The following is a 16722-nucleotide window of genomic DNA, read 5'->3' on the forward strand; positions in this document are numbered from 1 at the left end:
TGCCTTATGGACAAAAGTAGGGGCAGCAATCAGAAGGCTGGAAAACAAAGTAATCATCAAACCAGACCAAATTTGCGAAATGGGCAGCCAGTGGTCTCAAAAATTGTGAAGTCCAACAGGTTAGTTTGCCTTTGTGTGGATTTGAAATAAATGGTAGATTGTTTTTCACAGTTGGATAAATAACCAATCCCTCACAAAGCTGGCAGAGGTGCTGTCCTTCACGAAGCTGGAAATGAGCTATGTGTACTGGCAATTGCGGTTAGATGAGGATACCCAGATGTATGCTTTAATTAAAACGCATAACGGATTGTACCAATATACGAGACTGTTACTTGGGTTATCATCAGCCTGTGCGAGTTTTCATACGTCTGCATACCGGCTGCAACTATAACTTTACAAGTTCTACCCCAGGTCATCATTTATCTAGATGACCTGCTAATAACAGGGAAGACAAATAAGGAGCACTTTGAGAACTTGGACATGGTCCTTAGATGTTTCTCCCAGGCAGACATATGGCTTAGGAGGGAAAATACATTCAGTTAGAGAAGGGACATTTGCCAGTCATATTTGAAGGCAGGAAGTTCCATTAATACCTTTAGGGCCTAAATTTGTAACAGTAATGGACTACAACCCTTACGAGGTCCAGTTAAACATGACAAGGCAGTGTCACCCATAGCTTCAGGCCGGATTCAACGGTAGGCTCTAATTCTAAGTGGGTTTAATTACAAGTTGGAATACCATCCAGGAGGCCAAGTAACAAATGCAGATGCAATGCTCTGCGTCCTGCTGGCAGATACACCACCAGTCGCACTGCCATCGGAAAAGTCTGTAATGATTTTAAATTTTCTGGATGCGCTTCAAATCACAGCTTCAATATCAGACTTTGGACACAGAAAGATCCGATCCTGGCAAAACTGAAACAGCATGTTGTGACAAGGAAAATCAAAGGGCTGTCACAACCAGAATTGAAACCTTTTTGGATCAGATCACAGTAAAGAATGGCATGTCATGATGGAGAGCAAGAGTGATTGTCCCAAGCAAAAGTGACCACCAGATACTGGGTGAACTTCACCAGCGTCATCCAGGAGTTTCCAAAATGAAGATGTTGGTGAGAAGATTTTTGATTTGGTTTATTGTTGTCATATGTACCTTAGTACAGTTTTGTTTTGCGTGCAGCATAGGCAGATCATAACATACAAGGACATACAGATCATCGGGTGTTTAGACAGAGTGAGGCATAAGAAGGTTACAGCTACACAGGAGGTGCACAAAAGCAAGATCAATATTAGATTTAAAATTAGAGAGGCCCATTCAGCAGTCTAATAACAGCGGGGAGAAGCTATTCTTGAACTTGTCGGTACATGTGTTTAAGCTTCTGTATCTTCTGCCTGACGGAAGAGGTTAGAAGAGAGCATTACCGGGGTGGGAGAGGTCTTTGATGATGCTGGCATCCCAGGGTGGGAGAGGTCTTTGATGATGCTGGCATCCTTTCCACAGCAACAAGAAGTGTAGATGGATTCTATGAATGGTAGGTTGGCTTCCGTGTTGATCTGGGCTGCGCACACAGCCTTCTGTAATTTCTTATGATCCTGAGCAGAGCAGTTGCCATACCAGGCTGTTATGCACCAAGATTGAATGCTTTCTGTGGTGCATCTCTAACAGTTGGTGAAGGTCCTTATGGCCATACCAAATTTCCTAAACCTCCTGAGGAAGAAGTCGCATTGTTGAGCCTTCTTGGGCATCGCAACTACATGGGAGGTCCAGGACAAGTTGTTGATTATCGTCACTCTCTTGATACTCTTTGCAGACAAGGACAAAAACTACCGCTGACAGCACCGAACCCTGCAGCACCCCATTCGTCACTGCCTGCCATTTTGAAAAGGAACTATTTATTCCAACTCTCTGCTTCCTGTATCCTAACTAGTTCTCTATCCTTGTCAATAAACTACCTCCGATACTATGTGCTTTAATTTTCCTTACTAATCTCTTGCCATAAGTCCAGATCCACAACATCTACTGATTCACCATTGTCTACTCTACTGGTCATATCGTCAAAAGATTCCAGAAGATTTGTAAAGCATGATTTCCCTTTAGTGAGTCCATACTGACTAGAACCGATTCTATCTCTGCTTTCCAAATGATCAGTTATTATATCCTTAATGATTGATTTCAGCATTTTCCCCACCAACAATGTCAGGCTAAATGGCCTAGAATTCTTTATTTTCCCTCTCCCTTCTTTTTTAAAACGTTAACTACCCTCCAGTCCATTGGAACTCTTAGAGAGTCCCCAGAATGCTGGAACATTATCATCAATGTGGCAGCTATTTCTAGGGCCACTTCCTTAAGTACGCTTAAGGAAGCAGAGCATCATCCCATAGGGTCTTATCAGGTTTTCCCCAAAACCATTTCCTGACTAATAAAGATTTCCGTTCTTTTTTCCTTCATGTTTGACCCTCTGTCCCCCAGCATTTCATGAAGATTATTTATGTCCTCCTTAGTGAAGACAGATCCAAAGCTGGTCTGCTATCTCTTTGTTGTCCATTATGAATTCACCTAATTCTAACTTCAAAGGACCTACATTTGTCTTCACCATTCTTTTTCTCTTCACATATCTATAAGAGCTTTTGCAGTCAGTTTTTGTTTCCGGCAAGCTTAATTTTATATTCTATTTTCCCTTTGTCCTCCTTTGTTGAATTTTGAATTTCTCCCAGTTCCTGCTCTTTCACTTTAACACTGTTCCTGATTTCCATTGTTAGCCGTAATTGAGCCACCTTCCCTGTTTTACTCTTATGCCATACAGGGATGTATAATTGTTATATGTCAACTGTGTAGTTTCATTACTTCGTGGGCTCAATGTTCTTAGTCATTGTGGCTGTTGTCTCAAAGTGGCTGGATGTACACAGAGTTCATTTGTCAAACACAGGTATGACGATAGAAAAGCTGTGTGCATCTTTTGCAATTCACTGACTCCTAGAAGTGTTGGTCACAAATAATGGGCCATCATTTACCATCAGGGAATCTGTGTATTTCCTAAAGTCAACTGGTATTCAACACATAAGGATAGTTCAATACTATCCATCATCTAATGGTCTGGCAGAAAGGGTAGTCTAAACATGGAAAGCAGACTTAAAGAAACAGAGCGAGAATGTGTTGTTGGAAAAGCGCAGCAGGTCAGGCAGCATCCAAGGAACAGGAGAATCGACATTTCGGGCATAAGCCCTTCTTCAGGAATGAGGAAAGTGTGTCCAGCAGGCTAAGATAAAAGGTAGGGAGGAGGGACTTGGGGGAGGAGCGTTGGAATTGCGATAGGTAGAGGGAGGTCAAGGTGAGAGTGATAGGCCGGAGTGGGGTGGGGGCGGAGAGGTCAGGAAGAAGATTGCAGGTTAGGAAGGCGGTGCTGAGTTCGAGGGATTTGACTGAGACAAGGTGGGGGGAGGGGAAATGAGGAAACTGGAGAAATCTGAGTTCATTCTGGAACAGTAGACTTAAAGACTTAAAGAAACAGCCTACAGCTTCACTAGATACCAAACAGTCCTGGGTTCCTATTTGGTTGCAGGACTACCCCTCATGCAACTACAGGAATAACTCCAGCAGAGTTGCTAATGGAGAGAAGACTCTACACCAAGTTAAATCTGATCTTCCTGGACCTGGGGTGAGGAGGGTGAAAAGCCATCAGGAACTCCAATGCCAGACACAAGACTCTGCTAAGCAAGAGTTTACTTCAGTATTGAAGTTTAGTGTATGAACCATGGAATGTCCATGCATGGGTTGACGTGAGAATTGGTCCAGTTCAAAGGTCCTGAACAAGCACGTGGACCATACAAAAGCTGCAACCTTGCAAATGGTGCAGGAGCAAAAGTTCCTTGACACCCTTTCCGATTGTCCGGAACCTGAGTTTTCTCCCTCTCCCACAGCATTGAAGATACCTTGGAATCTGTGATAGACACAGCAGTTATCGCCATCTCACTGCCTTTGCCACCTGAAGAAGTAAATGAATCTTTCGAAGACCCACCAGGCACAAGAGGTGAGCTACTGTGCGTTACATGCCACCACTATCAGAGACAGAGTTGGGGGAACCTGACCTGATGCTAAAATGCCGCAGGAGGAGCTATAAAAAAAGAAGTGGCCTAAGTCCTCAGACTCAGAGAGGGAGGGATATCGTGATTGTAGCTAGGTTAGCCAGGTGGACCATATAGAAAATGAGTTCCCTGATTGGGGTTGTTAATCAGGTACATTCAGGGAGTCCTAGGAGAAAGTGAGGACTGCAGATGCTGGAGATCAGAGCTTAAAAATGTGTTGCTGGAAAAGCGCAGCAGGTCAGGCAGCATTAAAGGAGCAGGAGAATCGACGTTTCGGGCATAAGCCCTTCTTCAGGAATCATTCAGGGAGTCCTGTCCAACAGATAAAAACAGGAGTGTCAGACACCCTGTACTGAGAGAGCTGGATCAGTGTTAAGGACTCTCCATACATAAATAAAGGGAGATTTGGTGGCTGCCTTTGTGGACTTATTTCAGTAAGAGGTTGAAAGACGACCTTATAGAGGTTTATAAAACATAGATAAGGTGAGCAGCAAAGGTCTTTTTCCTAGGGTAGGGGAGTTCAAAATACTTTTAAGGTGAGAGGGAAAAAGATTTAAAACGGACCTGAAGGGCAAGCTTTTTACACAGAGGGGCATAGCTTTAAATTAAGGGGTGGTAGGTATAGGACAGATGTTAGGGGTAGGATCTTTACTCAGCGAGTCGTGAGTTCATGGAATGCCCTGCCAGTAGCAGTGGTGGACTCTCCCTCTTTATTGGCATTTAAACGGGCATTGGATAGGCATATGGAGGATAGTGGGCTAGTGTAGGTTAGGTGTGCTTGGATCGGCGCAACATCGAGGGCCAAAGGGCCTGTACTGCGCTGTATTCTTCTATGTTCTATGTCGTATGTGGGAATGAACTGCCAGACAAAGTAGTAGATGCAGCTATAATTGCAACATTTAAAAGACATTTTGATAGGTACATGAATGGGAAAGGTTCAGAGGGATATGAGTGAAGCGCAGGCAAGTGGGACTAGTTTAGTTTGGGAAACTTAGTTGGCATGGACGAGTTGGACTGAAGGGGCTGTTTTCATGCTGTATGACTCTATTAATTTGGATAAGTGCAAATTATTGTATTTTTGGTGAAACCAAACACAGGCAGGACTTCACAATTAACAATAGGGCCTTGGGTAGTGGTGTGGAACAGAGAGACTCTTAAAGGTTGCGGTACATAATTCTTTGAAGTTTGAAGGAAAGATAGATTATGAACGCAAACTAGCACAGAATATAAAAACAGGTAGGAAAAATTTTTATAAATGGAAAAGGGAGGCTAAAGTGAAAATAAGTCTCTTGCAGGATGAGAATGGAGAATTAATATTGGGATATGCTACAACGGCTGAGGCCTTGAATAACTATTTTGTGTCAGTGTTCACAGTGTCTAACATGCCAAAGAATTATGCTAGGCATACGATGGGAGGTGAGGACCTCAATTCAATTGTTATCACGAAAGGGGTAGTGTTGAGCAAATGTGAGGGTCTAAAGGTAGATAAGTCCCCTGGTCCTGTTTAAATGTGTCCCAGGATGCTGAAAGAAATGGCAGAAGTTATAGTCGATGTGTTGGTGGTAATTTACCAAAATTCACTGGACTCCGGACAAGTCCCGGCAGACTGGAAGACAGCGAATGTCATTCCTCTATTTAAAAAAGGGTGTAGGCGAAAGACAGGCCAGTTAGCTTAACATCTGTAGTCGGGAAAATGCTGTAGGCTATCACTTAAGAAGAAATAATGAGACATCTGGATGGAAAGGGTTCCATCAGGCAGGCGCAGCATTGATTCAGGAAGGGAACATTGTGATGCCAAATTTACTGGAGTTCTTTGAGGATGGAACAAGTGTGATGGACAGAGGGGAGCAGGTGAACGTATACTTAGATTTCCTGAAGATGTTCCATAACGTACCGCACAAAAGACTCATCCATAAGATGCATGGAGTTGCAGTGAATATACTAGCATGGGTAGAGAATTGGTTAACCAATAGAAAGGAGAGAGTTTGGGATAAATGGGTATTTATCTGATTGGAGATCAGTGATGAGTGGGGTGCCACAGGGGTCATAGGGTCATAGAGATGTACAGCACAGAAACAGACCCTTCGGTCCAACTCGTCCATGCCGACCAGATATCCCAACCCAATCTAGTCCCACCTGCCAGAACCCAGCCCATATCCCTCCAAACCCTTCCTATTCATATACCCACCCAGATGCCTTTCAAATGTTGCAATTGTACTAGCCTCTTCAACTTCCTCTGGCCGCCCATTCCTCACACGCACCACCCTCTATGTGAAAAAGCTGCCCCTTAGATGTCTTTTTGTATCTTTCCTCTCTCACCCTAAAACTATGCTCTCTGTTTCTGGACGCCCCCATCCCAGGGAAAAGACATTGTCTGTTTATCATATCCGTGTCCCTCATGATTTTATAAAATAAACCTCTATAAGTTCACCCCTCACCCTCCAATACATCTGTTTAAATGTATAATTTTAATAAGTCTGCTATTTAAACAAACTAGATTAGATTACTTACAGTGTGGAAACAGGCCCTTCGGCCCAACAAGTCCACACCGACCCGCCGAAGCGCAACCCAACTAGACCCATTCCCCTACCCCTTCACCTAACAGTAAAGGCAATTTAGCATGGCCAATTCACCTAACCTGCACATTTTTGGACTGTGGGAGGAAACCGGAGCAGCCGGAGGAAACCCACGCAGACAAGGGGAGAATGTACAAACTCCACACAGTCAGGTGCCTGAGGTGGGAATTGAACCACCATAGCATCTCTGGCGCTATGAAGCAGCAGTGCTAACCACTGTGCCACCGTGCCACCCAAACTAATCTTTGCATTCTACAAATTACAGGGTCAGTGTTGGGCCCACAGCTGTTCATGACATATATAAATGATGTGGAAGCAGAGGCCGAGTGTAACGTTTCCAAGTTTGCTAATGGCACTCAATTGAGTGGAAAGGCAAACTGTGCAGAGGATGTGGAGGGTCTGCAGAGAAAGAGAGTACAATGTTGGTAAATGTGAGGTTATCCACTTTGGAAGTAAAAGTAGTAGGTCAGAATATTATTCAAATGGTGAGAGATTGCAGCATGCTGTTGTGAAGAGGGACTTAGGAGTGCTCATATATGAATTGCTAAAAGTTGACTTGCAGATGCAACAGATAATCAGAAAGGCAATTGGAATATTGCTCGAGGGATTGAATTTAAGAGCAGGGATGCTCTGCTGCAATTGTACAAGGTGTTGGTGAGGCCGCACCTAGAATATTGTGCACAATTGTTGATCTCCTTACTTGAGGAAGGATATACTGACTTTGGAGGCGGTGTATAGGAGGTTCACCAGGTTCATTCCGGAGATGAGGGGGTTATACTATGAGGAGAAGTTTAATCACCTGGGAATGTACTCACTAAAGTTTAGAAGAACTAGAGAAGATCTTACAGAAACATATAAAATTGTGAAAAGATAAGTTAGAGGCAGGCAAGTTGTTTCCGCTGTTAGGTGAGCCTCGGACTGGGGACATGGCCTCAAGATTAGAGGAAGTAGATTTCGGACTGCTAAAGGAGGAACTGCTTTTCCCAGAGAATAGTGAATTAATGGAATTCTTTGCCCAAGGAAGCAGTAGAGGCAGCTTCATTAAATATATTCAAGACACAGTTGGATGGGTTTTTGCATGGTAGGGGAATTAAGAGTTATGGGAATATTGCAGGTAGGAGGAGCTGAGACGATGGTTAGATCAGCCATGATCTTAATGTATGGTGGAGCAGGATCAACAGGCCAAATGGCCTCCTCCTGCCTCTATTACTATGAAACTATCACATATTGATCAGCCATTTAAGAGGGTATTTCACACACTTGCTTTCATTGCCCAGGTATTTGAGTATAGGAGTTGGGACGTTATGTTGAGGTTGTACAGGACGTTGGTGAGGCCTCTCCCATTCTGGTCACCATGTTATACAAAAGGTATTAAGATGGAGAGGGTTCAGAAAAGATTTACCAGGGTATTGCCAGGAATGGAGGGTTTGAGTTTTTAGGAGAGGTTGTATAGGCTGAGACTTTTTTCACTGGGACAAAGGAGGTTGAAAGGTGACCTTATAGAGATTTATAAAATCATGAAGGATATAGAAAAAGTGTTTTTTCCCGAGGGTGGGGAATTTCAAGATGAGGGGACATATTTTTAAGGAGAAAGATTTAAAATGGACATGAGGGACAATTTTTTACACAGAGCTTATGTGTAAACTGCCAGAAGAAGTTGTGGATGCGGGTACAGTTACAACATTTAAAAGACATTCAAAAGATAAGTACACGAATAAGAAATGTTTAGAGAGATACGTGCCAAACGAAGGCAGTTGGCATTAATTTAGTTTGGGATTATGGTTGGCAGGGACTGGTGGACCAAAGGATCTGTTTCTGTGCTATATGACCCTATGACTCTTGGAACATAGGAATAGGCCACAAAGTCCATCAATCCTGCTCCACCATTCAGTAATATTATGGCTTATCTATGTCCCAACTCCAAATGCCTGCCTTGGGTAGATATCTCTTGATAACCCTGCTTAATAAAATTTTGTCTATCTCAGATTTAAATTTAACAATTGAATTAGCATCAACTGCCATTTGAGAAAGAGAGTTCCAAGCTTCCACTACTCTTTGCATGTCAAAATGCTTTCTAACATCTCACCTGAATGCTCTGGCCCCAATTCCTAGACAGTTCCCCTGGTTCCAGAATCTTCAACCAATGGAATTAGTTTAGCTTTATCTATCTTATCCTGAAGAAGGGCTAATGCCCGAAACGTCGATTCTCCTGTTCCCTAGATGCTGCCTGACCTGCTGCGCTTTTCCAGCAACACATTTCCATCTCTGATCTCCAGCATCTGCAGACCTCACTTTCTCCTCTATCTTGTTAATATCCTGAAGAACTTCATTAGATTACCCCTTAACCTTCTAAATTCTAGAGAATAAAGTTTAATCTTTTCTCATAACTTAACCCATGAAGTCCCGGTATCATCCTTGTAAACCTGTGTTGAACTTCCTCCAGGGCCAAAACATCCTTTCTGAGGTTTGTTGCCCAGATCTGTCCCCACAACCCTAAGTGGAGTCTAACTAGAGTTTTGTATAACGGCAACATAATAATCCTATACTCCAATCCTGTAGATATGAAGGCCAGTGTTAGCTTTATTGACGATTTTGCATTGTTCAAAGCATTTTAAAGGACTATGCCCCTGAACCTCCAAATCACGTTGAACGTCCATTTTATTTAACTTTGTGCCTTCTAAAATATACCCTAATGTGTTTACAAGATGATTAGGGGGTTAGATAGGGTTGACAGTGTGAACCTTTTCCCGCGTCTGGAGTCGGGTATTACAAGAGGGCATAGCTTTAAATTAAGGGGGGGTAGATATAGGACTGAAGTTAGGGGTAGGTTCTTCACTTAGCGAGTCGTAAGTTCATGGAATGCCCTGCCAGTAGCAGTGGTGGACTCTCCCTCTTTATGGGCATTTAAGCGGGCATTGGATAGGTATATGGAGGATAGTGGGTTAGTATAGGTTAGGTGGGCTTGGATCGGCGCAACATCGAGGGCCAAAGGGCCTGTACTGCGCTGTATTCTTCTATGTTCTATGTATCCTTTTTCCGTCCAAATCTCATTTGCTCACATTATAATCTATTTGCCACAGCTTTGTCCATTCTATCACTTAATCTGTCAATATCCTGGTATCATTTTATGCTATCTTCAACACTGTTTATAATACTGCCCAGTTTTGTACCATAAGCAAATATTTAAATTTGACTTTTTATACCATTATCCAAGCTGTTAATTGTGAATAATTGAGGCCCTGACACAGATCCCTGGCAATTTGAGTACATACCCCATTATTCCAACTCTCAATTTTCTGCTACTTAACCAACTTCCTACTCACATCAGTGAAACATTTGACCTCAATTCAGCAGGGTTCCACCTTAGCTAACAGTCTTTTGAATGGGACTTAGCGAGAAATCTCCTGCACGTCCATATAAAGAACATCCATTGTTTACCAACTTTGTCTCCTCTTCAAAAATCTCTATGATGTTTGTCAAGCATGGCTTACCCTTCATGAATCCATGCTCACTCAAGCTGATTATATGAAATTTTTCTAAGTGACCTGTTAATCTATCTTTGATTTTAGACTCCAACAATTTCCCCACCACAAATGTTAGACTAACTGATATATAATTCCCTGGTTTCTCTCTGTCACTATACTTAAAGAGCAGAGTGATATGAACACATTTCCTAGCCAGAGGTACACCTCCGGAGAACTCTGAAAGATTATGGTTAGTGCATTCGGCAATGTGCTCTCCTACCTTCTTTAACACCTGTGGGTTGAAACCGTCAGGTCCTGGGCATGTATTACTATTTAGTTCCATTAATTTCTCCACTATTGGTAATTTACTTAAGCTAATTTTATTTAGATCCTGACCCTGATTCTCTCTTAATTTCCTTGGAACTTCTTGCAAGCTCTCAGCCTTTTCTGCTGTGAATACTGAAGCAAAATAATTGTTCAGCGTGTCTACCATTTCTCCATGATCACTGACAATATCCCCTGTCTCAGCCTTCAGTGGGCCAATAGTACTCTTATCTTTTATGTAACTATAAAATCTCTTATTGTGTTTTATGTCCCTTGCAAGTTTCCTTTCATAATCCTTTAAATGCTCTTATAAGCTGCTTTGTAGCCCTCTGTTGGTATTTGTCCCATACTGCACGATCTGTACTGTTTTTTGCAATTTTATAAGCCATTTCTGTTCATTTGATGCTATACTTTACCTCCTTAGATGTCCACACCTGTTTTCAGACGTAGAGCGTTCCTTTCTCATGGGTACAAGCTGAAAAGCATTACATGTTTCTTTGAACACCCTCACTGTTCCTTGGTTGTTTACCTATTAGCAGAGCTTCCCAGTTTACTGTGGACAATCTCTGCCTCGTCCCTTTCGATCTGCCTTACTTAAATTCAAACTTCTAGTATCTGATCTTTGCTTAACTCTTACCAACACTACATGAAACTCAATCATGTTATGATCATTATTTGACAAATACTCATGAGCAAATAGTTCACTAATTAAATCAGATTAATTGCTCAATACTCGATCCCATATTGCTTGTCTTCTTGACACATCCAAGACATATTGCCGTAGAAAACTATACTGATTACACTTGAGAAATTCACAATTTATGGCAGGTGTTTATGTTAAGATTAAAATCCCCCATTAATACTACTCTGCCTTTGCTACATAGTTCATCTAATGTCAGTATTTATACAATCTAACATTTAGATTAGATTAGATTACATTACAGTGTGGAAACAGGCCCTTCGGCCCAACAAGTCCACACCGACCCGCCGAAGCGAAACCCACCCATACCCCTACATTTACCCCTTACCTAACACTACGGGCAATTTAGCATGGCCAATTCACCTGACCCTGCACATCTTTTGGACTGTGGGAGGAAACCGGAGCACCCGGAGGAAACCCACGCAGACACGGGGAGAACGTGCAAACTCCACACAGTCAGTCGCCTGAGGCGGGAATTGACCCGGGTCTCAGGCGCTGTGAGGCAGCAGTGCTAACCACTGTGCCACCGTGCCGCCCACAACTACAGTTGATTTCTGATCAACTACCATGTGCTCTACATATCATATCTTTTGTGATTTTAGTTCCTTTACAATTCCTCAGTTCCATCTATAAAGTCTCCACTGGGAGCTTTTCTCTCATCCTGCCTCACCATAAAAGATACTGCTTGTAATCAGGAATGCTACTCCATATCTCTGTCATTTTCTCTATCCCACCTGTAAACCTTATAACCCAGTATGTTTAGTTCTCAGTCCTGATCATTCTGCAGCCATGTATCTATAATGTTTACATAGTTTACATAATTTACAATTTGAATCTGTGCCTGCGCCTCATTTAATTTGTTCCTTATAGTCTGTGCATTTGTATAAAGAATTATAATTTTGGCTGTACGTTCTATTTTGTCCTTCAGCATCTTTTTATTACTTCTTCCTGTGTCTCACTCAGTACACATTTTATAGTCCCACCTTGTTCATTAAACTAGCCCTGCTTGTTCAGTCTATTAACCTCAACTTCTTACATGCTGACTTGTTGCTCTGGTTCCCAGCTCCTGCCATACTATTTAATCCTTGCTGAGTTGCACAGCGAACCTCCCCACAGTGTATGTTGGTGCCCCTCCAGTTTAGGTGCAACCTGTCAGTTTTATTTACAAGTCACACCTGTCCTGGAAGAGATCCCAAAGAACCAGATATCTGAATCCCTCTCTCCGACACCAGCTCTTTTGCAACATATTCAACTCTACTAACTTCCTATTCTGGATCACTGGCACTGTAGCATGGGAGGAATCTCAAGATTATAACTCTAGAAGTTGTGCTTTTTAACTTTCTGCCTAACTCCCTAAATTCCTTTTATAGGACCTCATCACCCTGCCGACATCATTCGTTCCAATATGGATCACAACCATTGGCTGCTCACCCACCCCTTTCAGAATATGCTGTGCCTGCTCAGAGATGCCCTTGCCTCTGACACCAGGGAGGCAACACACCATTCTGGATTCTCACTGTGGCCATAGAAACACCTATCTGTGCCCCTGATTACACAATCCCTGAATACCACTGCTTGCTTGCACTTTGACCTTCTGTTCTGCCACCATTCTGACTACTGCTGCTGCTGTCCCCTGATAGGCTGTCCCTCTGACAATGTATGTATAAATAATAGTGAGCAGAAAGGGGCCAGAGATAGAATATTGAGAAGATGATGGTGAGCTGCCTTCTTGAACTGCTGCAGACTATGTGCTGTAGATTGACCCACAATTCCCTTAGGGAGGGAATTCCAGGATTTTGATCCAGTGCAATGGAAGGAAAGGGTGATATATTTCCAAGTTAGGATGGTGAGTGGTTTAAAGGAGAAGTTGCAGATGGTGGAGTTCCCATGTATCCCTAGCCTCTGACATGCAATTGTAGCCACTATGTTTATGTAGAGTCACATGATAACAGACCTTCAACCTGTCAAAGTTTCCTAAACTACACTAGTCCCACTTGCCTGTATTTGGCCCATATGCCTCTAAACCTTTTCTATTTGTGTATCTATTGAAATGTCCTTTAAAAGTTGTAATTGTACCTGCATCTACCTCTAGCAGTTCATTCCACATATGAGCCCCCTACTGCATAAAAAAGTTGCCCCTCAGGTCCCTTATAAATCTTTCTCCTCTCACCTTAAAAATATTTGATGAGCCCAGTGAACTCCTGGTAACCCCAGGATATTGATAGAACATAGAACATAGAAAAGTACAGCACAGAACAGGCCTTTTGGCCCATGATGTTGTGCCAAGGATTAATCCTAATGTAAAATAAAATAACTTAACCTACACACCCCTCAATTCACTGCTGTCCATGTGTATGTCCAGCAGTTGCTTAAATGTCCCCATTGACTCTGCTTCCACCACCACTGCTAGCAATGCATTCCACGCATTCACAACTCTTTGCTTAAAGAACCTTCCTCTGACGTCCCCTCAATACCTTTCTCCTAATATCTTAAAACTATGACCCCTTGTGCCAGTCAGTCCTACCTGGGGAAACGTCTCTGGCTATTGACGCTATCCATGTCTCTCATTGCCTTGTATACCTCGATCAGGACACCCCTCTTCCTCCTTCTCTTCAGAGAGAAAAGTCCGAGCTTATTCAACCTTTCTTCATAAGGCAAGCCCTCCAGTCCAGGCAGCATCCTGGTAAACCTTCTTTGTACCCTTTCCAAAGCCTCTGTATCTTTCCGAAAGTAGGGCAACCAGAACTGGACACAATATTCCAAGTGTGGTCTCACCAGGGACTTGTAGAGCTGTAGTAAAGCCTGGCAGCTATTAAACTCGACCACCCCCCTGTTAATGAAAGCCAAAACACCATATGCTTTCTTAACAACCCTATTCACTTGGGTGGCAACTTTGAGGGATCTATATACTTGAACACTGTTCCTCCACACTGCCAAGAATCCTGTCTTTAATCCTATATTCAGCATTTGAGTTCAACCTTGCAAAATGCATCACTTCGCATTTATCCAGGTTGAACTCCGTCTGCCATTTCTCAGTCCAGTTCTGCATCCTGTCCACGTTGCGCTGCAGCCTGTGATAGCCCTCGATACTATCAATGGCACCCCAATCTTTGTGTCATCTGCAAATTTACTGACCTAACCCTCAACATCCTTATCCAAATCATTTATAAAAACTACAAAGAGCAGAGGCCCAAGAACAGAGCCCTGCGGGACCCCACTCAACACTGACCTCCAGGCAGAATATTTTCCATCTACAACCACCCTCTGCCTTCTGTCAACCAGCCAATTCTGAATCCAGATAGCCAAATCGCCCTGTATCCCACAATTCCTGACTTTACGAATGAGCCTACGATGGGGAACCTTATCAAATGCCTTGATGAAGTCCATATACACCACATCCACTGCTCAACTGTCATGAACCTGTCTTGTCACCTCCTCAAAGAACTCAATAAGATTTGTGAGGCATGACCTACCCCTCACAAAGCCATGCTGACTGCCTTTAATCACAGTATGCTTTTCCAAATAGCCATAAATCCTATCCCTAACAATTCTTTCCAAAACCTTGCTGAGATAAGACTGACAGTGGAGTGGAATGCCAGGCCAGGTAGTGGAGTGTGAGGCCAGGTAGCCTTAGGAGCTATGCCCAGTCCTGCACTCCATTGCCCAACTTATTAGTCCCTAGGACAAATGGCATGGTGACATTCCAAGTTTCCCCTCCTCATAAGGGGAAAGGGTGGTGCCAGGAGGAGGATCCACACAAAAGCTCATCTGTGTTTTCCATTCAGGGCATTGTAGAAGTGCTCAATATCTAGCTTACCAGACACAAGCTGACTCCATGAAAGGGGAGTTATATTAATATGGAGTGAAAGGGAGAGATAGAAGCAAACGATTTGAAGGCACGTTGGTAGCATGGTAAAAAAGGTTCTACTTCAACCTCTAGGCAGCGTATTCCATGCCCTAACTACTTGCTATGTAAAAAAGCTTTATGTTAAACCACCCTTGTTTCATTTGAACCTCGGTAAATCTATCTATAAATCTAATTCTTTTTTCTTTTATTAGTGGGAACAGCTTCGCCCTATTCACTGTCTCCAGCCCGCTCATGATTTTGAAAACCTCGATGAAATCTCCTCTCGGCTTCCAATTAGAATAGAACATAGAACAATACAGCGCAGAACAGGCCCTTCGGCCCTCCATGTTGCGCCGACCCATGAAGTATTCTCAGCTCGTCCCCTTACAATATCTCAACATCATCCATGTGCTCATCCAAGGATTGTTTAAATCTTCCTAATGTGGCTAAGTTAACTACATTGGCAGGTAGGGCATTCCATGCCCTTATCACTCTGGTAAAGAACCTGCCTCTGACATTTGTCTTAAATCTATCACCCCTCAATTTGTAGTTTTGCCCCCTCAGACAAGCTGATGTCATCATCCTAGGAAAAAGACTTTCACTGTCTACCCTATCTAATCCTCTGATCATCTTGTATGTCTCTATCAAATCCCCTCTTAGCTTTCTTCTTTGCAATGAGAACAGACCCCTGTTTCTAAGCTTTTCCTCATAAGACCTTTCCTCCAGGCCAGGCAACATCCTCGTAAATCTCCTCTGCTCCTTTTCCAATGCTTCAACATCCTTCCCGAAATATGGCAACCAGAACTGTACACAATATTCCAAGTGTGGCCGCACTAGCATTTTGTCTAGTTGAAGCATAATATTGCAGCTCTGGAATTCAATCCCTCTATCAATGAAACCTAACACACTGTATGCCTTCTTAACTGCACTATCAACCTGGGTGGCAACTTTCAGGGATCTGTGTACATGGAGTCCAAGATCCCTCTGCACAGCCACACTATCAAGAATCTTTCCATTGACCCAGTACTCTGCCTTCCTGTTATTCTTCCCAAAGTGCATCACCTCACATTTAGCTGCATTGAACTCCATTTGCCACCTCTCAGACCAATCCTGCAGTTTATCAAAGTCCCCCTGCAATTTATAACATTCTTCCAAACGATCCTCTACTCCACCGACTTTAGTGTCATCTGCAAATTTACTAATCCATCCACCTATGCCTGCATCTAAGTCATTTATAAAAATGACAAACAGTAGTGGTCCCAAAACAGATCCTTGTGGCACACCACTAGTAACTGGACTCCAAGCTGAATATTTTCCATCAACCACTACTATTTTCCATCAGCCAGTTTCTAATCCAAACTGCTAAATCAACCTCAATCCATGCCTCTGCATTTTCTCCAACCGCCTACTATGTGGAACCTTACCAAAGGCTTTATTGAAGTCCATGTATACCACGTCAACTGTCCTACCCTCATCCACATGCTTGGTCACCTTCTCAAAAAACTCAATGAGGTTTGTGAGACATGACCTGCCCTTGACGAAACCATGTTAACTATCTGAAATCAAATTGTTGCGTGTTAGATGATTATAAATCTCATCTCTTATAATCCTTTCCAAAACCTTCTCTACAAAAGAAGGAAGGTTCACAGGTCTATAATTACCTGGGTCATCTCTACTGCCCTTCTTGAACAAGGGCACCATATTTACAATCCTGGTACTAAACCTGTCGACA

General features: G+C 42.9%; 1 protein-coding gene across 3 annotated transcripts in view; it reads left to right on the plus strand.

Annotated features, from left to right (window-relative positions):
* Positions 1-16722, plus strand: part of ankdd1a (ankyrin repeat and death domain containing 1A) — a 293056-nt gene that overhangs the window by 238112 nt on the left and 38222 nt on the right. The window contains exon 15 of one of the 3 annotated variants that reach the window (XM_043677679.2): positions 15203-15527. The exons of the other annotated variants lie outside the window; for them this stretch is intronic. Within the exon in view, the coding sequence (XP_043533614.2) occupies positions 15203-15246 (44 nt within the window). The 3' untranslated portion in view covers positions 15247-15527. Of the gene's footprint in view, positions 1-15202; positions 15528-16722 lie in introns of those variants that run through there. 3 annotated transcript variants of the gene reach the window in all.

This window comes from Chiloscyllium plagiosum, unplaced genomic scaffold, assembly GCF_037043375.1.
Source record: "Chiloscyllium plagiosum isolate Xiang-an unplaced genomic scaffold, Cpla_swu_hap1 HiC_scaffold_39, whole genome shotgun sequence".
NCBI classification, from domain to species: Eukaryota; Metazoa; Chordata; class Chondrichthyes; order Orectolobiformes; family Hemiscylliidae; genus Chiloscyllium; species Chiloscyllium plagiosum.